Here is an 11,005-nt window from a genome sequence, read left to right as displayed (position 1 = left end):
TTGCTCTAAGGAGAATCTTTGACCAGTCCTGCCGACATGCCCTTCTTTCCGGTATCTTCTTTACCGGGTTCCGGCATACCCCCTTGGGGATACCGGCTTAGCTTCACTTAGCCCAAATTCCTACCAGGCTTCCGGTAAGAACATTAAACCGGTATCTCGATGGCTCAAACCATCCGGTTTGGCATGCCTTTGGCATACCGGGGGTTATCCCCCCAACACTTGCGCTTCCTCTCATGCTCCTTCCTCTTCTTCTTTTCCGACAGGAATTATAGTTGATAGCTAAAAGCTACCTGTGTTCTCAAACTGTATCCGTTTCCTCTTCATTTTATTTGCATTCCTATACAAACAAGACCAGCTACTATCTGATCTTTATCTATAGTTTAGTTTCATCTGTGGGCGCGTGGGAGGGCAAAAAGCATGGAGATGGAGGTACCGAAGGGGCAGGGGAAGGCAAGGAAGGGCGAGAAGAGAAGCAGGACAAGCGGCGGCACAACATCGACGATGGCAGTAATGGTGGAGAGGAAGGAGGTGGAGAGGGAGAGGAGGCAGCACATGAAGCAGCTCTGCACCAAGCTCGCCTCCCTCATTCCAACAGAGAACTTCTCATCCACTGTAAGAATTAATTATGTACTAACTTTTTTTCCTTCCCCTAAGTGTAATTAACTGAACAATCTTGCTTACTATGATTAGTTTCTCCCATGTTTATTTCATCCAGAAATAAATATGAGTGTATTCCCAAAGATATGAAATTTAGCTGGGTCGTTCATCAAATCTACACATATATAGGATTATTTTAGCTTAATTAACTAGTAGGGGAGAATCAATCTTAGATTGGGTGGTTAGGAGGATGATTGACCCCTAGCCCACCAGAGTTCAAAACCCAGGTTTGTCATCTATATGCCTCATAAAGGTGGAATATTCATTCAGTGGGAGGCGATGTTCCCTTCGATAGCGAGACGTGTGTAGTGACTTCGTCAATTTCAAGATTCAATCCGCCGACTAGTCTTCTGGAGATGCTCATAGGGATAGGGTGTGCGTGTGTGCATTTATAGTGATGAGTGTATGCACGTGTATATAAGCGTCTACGATTGTACTGTGTTTCTTTAAAAAAAACTTGGATCAAATTATGCATTACCTTTCTCCACATGACATGCGTCTCAAAAGTGTTTCACCTCCATAAATGGTTTTGATATCGGTTCGGGCAACATGGTGCTTATGCATGTCACCCTTTTTTTTTTCCATACACCTCCATGTCATTCTTTCTTATATGTTTTCGTCATGTGTGCATTATTAGTTGGTGTAGAAGCCCATAGTAGATTCTCTATATCTATAGAAAAATAATACACTTTTGATCTGAGGTGCATATACTCCTGCCATTCGAAAAAGAAATTTAAAATGTTTTAAAAATTGAAAAAAAAAATCATGCATACATGAATTTTAGGAGTACATGCATATTTTCATGAAAAATGGAAATGTTTTGTGTCCTGTGTAAGAAAATAAAGAAATATCACAATAAGAGTTATTTTTAGTACCGATTTTTTTTCTTTTTTATACATGACACAAACAATATCATTTTTTTGTGAAACGATTTCACCAGCATGTAGAACGTTGAGATGTACATGCGACATTTATAACGAAATATTTTGACATTCTGAAATGCATTTAAAACACATTTTTAAAACAGGAGCATCTACTCTCAGGTGCAAAAACGTGATGTCCACTTTTGGCTAGCTATCCCCTAGCCCGACTTCATTCTGTCACCTGCCGAAATAGAACTTGATTTTTTAGAGGGGTGTTTGCATCTTACTAATTTTTTATATCGTTAGCTTCCCTCTTTAATTTACTCTTATTAGTTGCTAAATAATTCTTGTAGACTCACACAAGCACGAAACCCCATCTCGTTAATGCACTTACCGAAATTGTATTACCGTGCCTTTCATTTATTCGTAGACCTCGCAGTTTAGATCATGCAAACTTCCAACACATAATTTGCAAATTCCAAACATGACATTAGATATTCGTGAAAACTTGTGTGTAAATTCGAAATATGTAGTCCTTTTAAGTAATAAATCGCCATTTTTTTTCAAAACATACAGAAAAATGAAATCGGGGTGAGAGAAACAATTTCTAGGATAGCAAATTCAACTTGACTTTCCTTCAGTATCAGTATTCACACCTGGACGTAAGGCTAAAATATAATAGGCACCGTTGGCAAAGTTTGCACTACCCCTCTGAGGTTTTTTTTACATAAGTTTGCTTAAGAGAAAGGTCGTACGTTCCCATTAATTGATGAGGAAAGCCACACGTCCCAACAATAGTGAACGCGAATAGACCTTATTAGCTCCCTTTGGTTATGATATTTCATGTGATGAAAATGACTATACTCAGTTCACAAGCTTGATCTACTTAACACATTTTCGTGGAAGATTGAAAGAATTCATCACCTTGCCAAATTTTCCATCTAGCTAGTCGTGCATAACAGATTCTTTTTTTTTTAGGGAAGAGAGAGTTTCATTGCATCTTAATATCACAGTTTACAATGTCATCCAAAACAAGACGATCAACTTCTTTTGGGACATGCCCCATCCAGAAGTTATTGATAGCACATAACCTAGCTAATTTGGCAAGCTCGTGTGCTACTGGTTGCTCCCTCTTCTAATTTTACAAACTTTGAAATTACTAAATCTCGCTTGAAAGGTCTCGATCTCATCATACGTGCGCCGGAGGCACGACAACTTTTGGTTTCTTTTCTTGATCGCCTCCACAACAGCAGCGTTGTCTGATTCCATCACCACGCTTAAATTGTCCGGATTAGGAATCATCTGTAACGATGCAAGACAGGCAATAGCTTCAGCTTCTTCTACATTTGCACATGTCCCAGTGCCTCTGAAACTTGCCCAGAGAACCTTTCCAGTATTATCTCTAGCAATACATCCCATATAGCTCTTGCCGTCTTCACTGGTGAAACTAGCGTCGACATTGATTTTTACCCAGCCGTGCTCAGGTGGCTTCCAACACTCCTTGGTGTCCTTTCCTCCATCAGAAATTCCAGTCGCATGACAGGCTGCAATGGGCGTACATGTATTTGATATGGGTTGTTTGCTTTTTTCGTTGTCACATGTTTCCTGCAATTTAGCATAAGATCCTGCAAGGATCTATCCAAATATTGTACGGAGTCAGAAATTTTACACTCTCCTTTGTGATGAATAACATCACAACGCAAATGCCAAGACGTCCAAAGGATCATAAGAATAAGGCCCCTCCTATCATTACTAATGTTTGCCAACAATAGAAGAAGCCAATCTGGTCCAGTATACATAAAGTTGTTCTCATCAGGAATGCTCCATTTATTTTTCATCTCCTGTCTTAAAGCTTTAGCTTTTGTGCACTCAACCGTGGCATGGTAACTTTTTTCATCTTTGCAACCACATATCTTGCAAATGCAGTCTATCTCTAAGTTTCTTTTGAATTTATTGCTTTTTGTGGCAAGATTATCACAAGCCACACGCCCAAGCAAAAATGCTGATCTTGTTTGGTACTGGAGCAGTCCAGATAAGTTTCTAGAAGTCTCGGGTGCCCTCTTCTCTTGAGTTCGAAGTGGGTTTTGATATTTGGTTGTATTTCAGAAAATATGCTAACTTGAAAGCACTTCTAACCGAAAAGACTCCATTTTTCTCATAATGCTAGGCAAGGAAATCCTTTTTTGATGCATCCGGGGGTTTCAGCTGTAAGATAAGGTCAGCATCATGGGGTTGAAAATTTCTAAGAATGATTTGCACTTTCCAACTACTGTCCGCAATGTTTACCAGCTGATAGACACGCCTATGTGAATGGACCGTAGCGAACAAGAGGGGGGTGAATGGGCGCTACGCAATTTTTATCCTTTTTCAATTTTAGTGCAACGCGGAAGTAAAGGTGATAGCTTTGATGTTCGAGGTGAGCCTAGTATGATCCTAGGCTAGTGCAACAAGCAAAGGAACCAAGCAAGATAATAAAGTTGAGGAGCGGGACAACCGGAGGGCGCGGAGATGAGACGAGGTTTGTTTCCCGCAGTTTCTCCCACAAAAGGGAGTACGTCTGCATTGAGGAGGTGCTAGCCTCACACAAGAGGCTAGGCAGCCACACCACGAAGGAAGGTCTCGCCTTCTTCCTCGAGAGAGCTCCACAAAGGGGATCCCCCTTCTCCACTAAGGCACCGGTCGAGGTGGTGGTTCCTTCACATGGTTGGGGCGAGCTCCACAACACTAGGAGGCTCCCAACACCCTATGGGGCTAGCACAACTCCAAGCTAGCCTCCATAGGAGCACTTCCTCCAAGATTCCACCATAGGAACCCTAACACCAAGATCCACTAAGGACTAGCAAGTATTGGTGAAATCTCTCTCGGTAGAACTATAGATCGGGGCCTCCTCCACCACTCCACAAAGTTTGGGCAAGATTGGTTGGGTGGATGGGGAGATTCTCAAGGTTTGAGCTCAGCAACAATGGAGGAGAGAGAGAGAAGAGATAAAACAAGCTGGGGAAGAAGGGGCCTTTTTATAGGTCCCTCCAAATCCAACCGTTATGTGAAGTTTCTGCACAACCGGTACTACCGCTTTGGCAAGCGGTAGTACCTCTCTGGATTCGAAATCCCCCACAGATTTAGCCACGTGGACTCACAGCGGTAGTACCGCTTGCAGTACCGCTTGAGGTACCGCAATGACCTATGTGAGTCTCTGGACCCTCGCGCGGTACCTAAGCGGTACCAAAGCGGTGGTGCTGTAACTTGCGTTACGGTACCTAAGCGGTACCGAGGCGGTACTACCGCTCAAGGTACTGTAGAGGTACCGTAAGGCTCTCTGTGGGACTTTTCAGTGCAATCTTCTAGAGCGGTACTGCAGGGCGGTACCAGTAGGGTAGCGGTAGTACCGCTCCTGGTACCGGTAGTACCGGTCAGGCAGAAACTGCTTTTTCCTATTTTCTTCTCCAACCATGTCACCTCGCGACACACACACAAAACCAGAAAAGCTATAAGCTACGCTTCAGTCTTCCGTTCATGACGTGTTCAGCGAGGGCACCGTGCACTTGCAAATCTATCAAAGACAATCTTTGCACACGGTTAAATTTATTCAAGTGTTGTCATCAAACACACAAAACACGGGATATAGATCTTGCTCTTTCAATCTCCCCCTTTTTGGTGTTTGATGACAACACAAGAATTTGCAATGGCATAAAATATTATGATAAGGTTCTAGATTTGCAAAAGCTAGACGGAGCTCCCCCTAGACATGTGCATAATTGGATATGCATTTGAATACAAATGCGCACATCCTAGAGAAACAACTCCCCCTAGATTCTACAAACCATGCACATATGCAACACTGATATTTTGACAAGTTCATATAGCATATGTACACTATGGAGGCAACACATGACAACACAAGGAGCTTTGGGTGGATTTGTCATACCTTTGCCTTGAGAAAAACCAAAGGCAACACATGACAACACAAGGAGCTTTGGGTGGATTTGTCATACCGTTGCCTAGAGAAAACCCAAATTCCCAATAAATGCCTCCAAAGAATTAGTGTAGCCAACAAGAGATAAACAACGAAGACCAATAGGCTACCACGAAAGTCCCCATGCAAATACCCGTCCTAATAGATCAACTTCTCCCCCTTTGGCATCGGAACACCAAAAAGGGAGAAGAAGCATGCTAGCGTCGCAAGGATCGGTAAGGTACTACTCAACCAAGCTTGCAAGAGTCAACATGAAAAGCCAAGCTTGGATGAAACTCCCGCAAAAAACATGGAGAGAGAGAAACCAAAGGCAAAAGAAGAGAAAACACAAGAAGGTCAAAGAGAAACAAGAAGAACCAAAAACTCCTCAAGGAGGAGGTTGGTGGCCGAAGGATAGAACAATATCTCCGCGAGCAATGTGATCCCGGATGAAGTGATTCCTTATCTCAATGTGCTTCGTCTTGCCATGGAGAACCGGATTGTAGGCGATATTGATGGCGCTCTCATTATCACACAATAGAGGGACCTTGCTATACTCAAGTCCATAGTCCCGCAAGGTTTGCCTCATCCATAAGATTTGTGCACAACTACTCGCCGCGACAACATACTCGGCTTCCGCGGTGGAGACGAAGACACAATTTTGCTTCTTAGAGGACCAACACACCAAAGATCTCCCAAGGAAGTGACAAGCGCCGGATGTAGACTTTCTATCAACCTTGTCACCCGCTCAATCCGAGTCGGTGAAGCCAACCAACGAGAAGTCCGTGTCCCTTGGATACCATAGACCGAAGTTTGGGGTATCAACTAAATATCGGAAGATCCTCTTCACCGCCATGATATGGATTTCCTCTGGATTCGCTTGAAACCGTGCACACATACCAACACTCAACATTATATCCGGACGAGAAGCACAAAGGTAAAAAAGCGAACCTATCATCGAACGGTAGAGCTTGGGGTCCACCGCCTTGCCGGTCTCGTCGAGGGTGAGTTGACACTTAAGATGCATTGGGGTTCCTATACCGTTGGCCCCCTTCATATCAAAGCGCTTGAGCATGTCTTGAACGTACTTTGCTTGATTGATGAAGGTGCCTTGACGCATTTTCTTGATCTCGAATCCGAGGAAGAACTTGAGCTCCCCCATCATTGACATCTCGAACCTATTAGTCATCAACTTGGCAAACTCATCATTAAACTTTGTGTTAGTTGAGCCAAATATAATGTCATCTACATAGAGTTGGCATATGAATATCTCCCCATTGACCTTCTTAGTAAAAAGAGTGGGATCGATTTTCCCCACTTCGAAACCACGGTCTTTAAGCAATTCCCTTAGGTGCTCATGTTGGAGATATGCCCAAGAGGCAATAATAAAATGGTTATTATAATATATCTTTGTGTTTATGATAATGTTTGCATACCATGCTATAATTGTATTAACCGAAACATTGATACATGTGTGTTATGTAAACAACAAGGAGTCCCTAGTAAGCCTCTTGTATAACTAGCTTGTTGATTAATGGATGATCATGGTTTCGTGATCATGAACATTGGATGTTATTAATAACAAGGTTATGTCATTAGTTGAATGATATAATGGACACACACCCAAATAAGCAAAGCATAAGATCAAGTCATTAAGTTCAATTTGCTATAAGCTTTGGGTACATAGTTGCCTAAGTCCTTCGACCATGAGATCATGTAAATCACTTACACCGGAAGGGTACTTTGATTACATCAAACGCCATTGCGTAAATGGGTGGTTATAAAGATGGGATTAAGTATTTGGAAAGTGTGAGTTGAGGCATATGGATCAATAGTGGGATTTGTCCATCCTGATGACGCGTAGATATACTCTGGGCCCTCTCGGTGGAATGTCGTCTGATTAGCTTGCAAGCACATGATTGGATCATGAGAGATGACATACCGCAGTACGAGTAAAGAGTACTTGTCGGTAACGAGGTTGAACAAGGTATGGAGATACCGATGATCAAACCTCGGACAAGTAGAATATCGTGTGACAAAGGGAATTGGCATCGTATGTAAATGGTTCAATCAATCACTAAGTCATCGTTGAATACGTGGGAGCCATTATGGATCTCCAGATCCCGCTATTGGTTATTGCTCGGAGAGGAGTCTCGACCATGTCTGCATAGTTCGCGAACCGTAGGGTGACGCGCTTAAGGTTCGATGTCGCATAAGTAGATTTGAATATGGTATGGAGACGAAGTTTATTCGGAGTCTCGTATGTGATCCAGGATGTCACGAGGAGGTCCGGAATAGTCCGGAGAATAAGATTCATATAAGGAAAGTTGATTTCTGGGTTTCAGAAAAGTTCGGGATTTTTCCGGTGGTTGACTGGAAGGTTCTAGAAGGTTCCGGAAGGGTCCACCATGGGGCCCACTACCTAGGAGGGCTAGCATGGGCCAAGGGGATGCCCCCTGGCCTAATGGGCCGGGGGCACATGCCCCCCAAGGTCCAGGCCGGCCAACCCCTAGGGTTTCCCTAGGGGGGATCAACTTGGGGGAGGGGAAATCCCTCTCCCCCCTTTGGCCGCCGCCCCCCTAACCCTAGATGGGATGGGGGGCCACCGCACCAACCTGGCCCCCTATATAAAGAGGGGAGGGGGTGGCCGGCCACCTTACCCCATCATTAGCCCCTCCTCTGGCCGCCTCTCCCTCCACCATACGCTGCTCCGGCTTAGGCGAAGCCCTGCAGTTTTCTTCCTCCACCTCCACCACCACGCCGTCGTGCTGCTGGAATTTGGAGGAGATCTACCACACCTCCGCTGCTCGCTGGAACGGGAGAGGAAGGAGCTTCATCGATACCGTACGCGCGACCGAGTACGGAAGTGCTGCCGGATTGCAGCACCGGAACGATCGTCTACACCAACAACGAGATTAATCTCGTAGGCTTTGGAATCTTTGAGGGTTAGTCTCATCTCCATCTCGTTGCTTCGATCTTGTAGATTAGATCTTGGGTGTTCCATAGATTAGATCTGTTGGTTTTATTCGTCTTGCGGTAGGAAAATTTTTGTTTTCTATGCAACGAACCCCATCAGAGGTATCAGAGCCATGTCTATGCATAGATCTGTTGCACGAGTAGAACACAATGGTTTTGTGGGCGGTGATTCTCTTGTTGCTTTAGTTTGTGTACTTTGCATCTTGCGGGATGGTGGGATGAAGCGGCCCGGGCTAACTTTACATGACCGTGTCTCATGAGACTTTCTCCACGCTTGACATGCAACTTGTATTGCATAAGTGGCTTTGCGGGTGTCTGTCTCTCCCACCATAGTGAAGATTGCAATTTGCACTTTCTATTGTCAACACTAGTATCACCGTTGTGGTTCATGTTCGTAGGTAGATTGGATCTTACTCGAAAACCCTAAACCACGTAAAATATGCAAACCAAATTAGAGGCGTCTAACTTGTTTTTGCAGGGTTTGGTGATGTGATATGGCCATGATATGATGATGATTATATTTGATGTATGAGATGTTCATTATTGTATTATGGCAACCGGCAGGAGCCTAATGGTTGTCTTTAAATTTGTTAAGACCTGCGTGTCTATTCATCATGTAATAGCTTTATTTCAAGTAGTTGTTACAGTAGCTATAAGTGATGGACAACCATGAAGCGGCGCCATGGACCTTGGTGCAATGCTGGTGATGATGGATATCATGCTCGTGTGCTTTGGAGATGGAGATCAAAAGGACAAGAAGAAAGGCCATATCATATCACATATTATGAATTGCATGTGATGTTAATCCTTTATGCATCTTATCTTGCTTAGATCGCGACGGTAGCATTATAAGATGATCCCTCACATTAATATCAAGATAATAAAGTGTTCTCCCCTCGTATGCACCGTTGCTACAGTTCGTCGTTTTGAAGCATCTCGTGATGATCGGATGTGATAGATTCTACGTTCACATACAACGGGTGTAAGCCATGTTTGCACACGCGGAATACTTGGGTTTGCTTGGCGAGCCTAGCATGTACAGACATGGCCTCGGGACACAGGAAACCGAAAGGTTGAACATGAGTCATATGGATGATATGATCAACATGTTGATGTTCACCATTGAAGCTACATCATCTCACGTGATGATCGGTTTTGGTGTAGTGGATTTGGATCGTGTACCACTTAACAACCATGAGGGATGTTGTATTAAGTGGGAGTTCATTAGTAATTAGATTAAAACATGAACTAATTATCATGAACATAGTCTGAATAGTATTTTGAATTACATTTGTAGAATTGGCATTTGTTATCTACCATGCGCTAGTCTTGCAATTGAGATAGAAATACTGTTAAGTCTGACAAGTAACTTTACGGACTGGTACCGCATTGTTAAAGAATCAAGATATGATTAAGTCCTAATGCAAACTTTTAGTAAACCTCACATAGATGATTCAAAGAGCAATGGTTTCAATTAGTACCAAATCATCTTGTCTCCGTGAAACTTGAAGTTCAAATCCGTTTGAAAAGTAAGGAGCTGGAAATTTTGTTTTCAGAAATAAGCAAGGTATGAGATATATGCGATATCTAAGACCTTATTGCAAGATGATAGAATATATTCTAGTGAGACTACATAAACTCATAAGTTTTATGGGAATGTACGAAGGTTGAAGACACCCGGCGTCTCAATCCTCCAACTAGTTGGGCACTAACGATATTCGCATATCCATGAAGTGATCATCCTTAGTATGCACCGTTGCTAAGACTCGTCATTTCGAAGCATCTCATGATGATCGGGTGTTATAGATTCTACGTGTGCATACAACGGGTGCAAGCCACATTTGCACATGCGAATACTAAGGTTAAACTTTACGAGCCTAGCATGTACAGACATGGTCTCAGAAAGTCGTCATGATATGATGGATAAAATTATGAGTGAAATTGTTCATCATATTACAAAGTTACTAATAGTGAAATCTGGAAGACTTGTCATATGATGATCAACTTCAAAGTAAGAACCTCAAGGTTATTGGTATTTGACCAATGGACCTAGAAGTTATTGAAGGTGAAGTGTTTTCTGAGAATGAGGAAAGCTAAAAGAGAAACTACAAAAGATATTTTGGCAGAAAGAAAAAAAAGACTAGAAAGTCTAGCTCGGGTGTATATAGATGATATACATGTTATGGATGTATTCCTTGCTTGGTCACATAATAAAATTCTTGGGTATTTGTACCAGATTGGTTGGTATGAGATGTCATACAATAAAACGCAATACAAGAATACGATGGCCTAAGTGACTGATAAGGAATATGGTAATAATGCACGTCTGGAACATAATAAAGTGTTATTATGTTTGTCGTTGGCATTCTACCTAGCCCTTAGAATTTATAATAAAGAACTTAATAAATTGTTATTTTGCTCTGGTCAAATGAAAACAATGAGTTGTTCAAATTATGACATTACTCCATGTACGATGGGTAAGTTATTATAAATCTTAATAGTGAAACACACATATATAACACAGACGCTAAAATGCCATAAGGCAAATGAGTTGAAT

General features: G+C 42.6%; 1 protein-coding gene across 1 annotated transcript in view; it reads left to right on the top strand.

Moving 5' to 3' along the window:
• The first annotated feature begins 275 nt into the window (after nucleotides 1-275).
• The window catches only part of LOC127340677 (transcription factor bHLH162-like), an 86,188-nt gene continuing 75,458 nt past the window's right edge, over nucleotides 276-11,005 (top strand). The window contains exon 1 of the mRNA XM_051366432.2: nucleotides 276-612. Within this exon, the coding sequence (XP_051222392.1) occupies nucleotides 418-612 (195 nt within the window). The 5' untranslated portion in view covers nucleotides 276-417. The remainder of the gene's footprint in view (nucleotides 613-11,005) is intronic.

Source organism: Lolium perenne, chromosome 3, assembly GCF_019359855.2.
Source record: "Lolium perenne isolate Kyuss_39 chromosome 3, Kyuss_2.0, whole genome shotgun sequence".
Classification (NCBI taxonomy): domain Eukaryota; kingdom Viridiplantae; phylum Streptophyta; class Magnoliopsida; order Poales; family Poaceae; genus Lolium; species Lolium perenne.
This window is presented reverse-complemented; position numbering and strand designations above follow the sequence as displayed.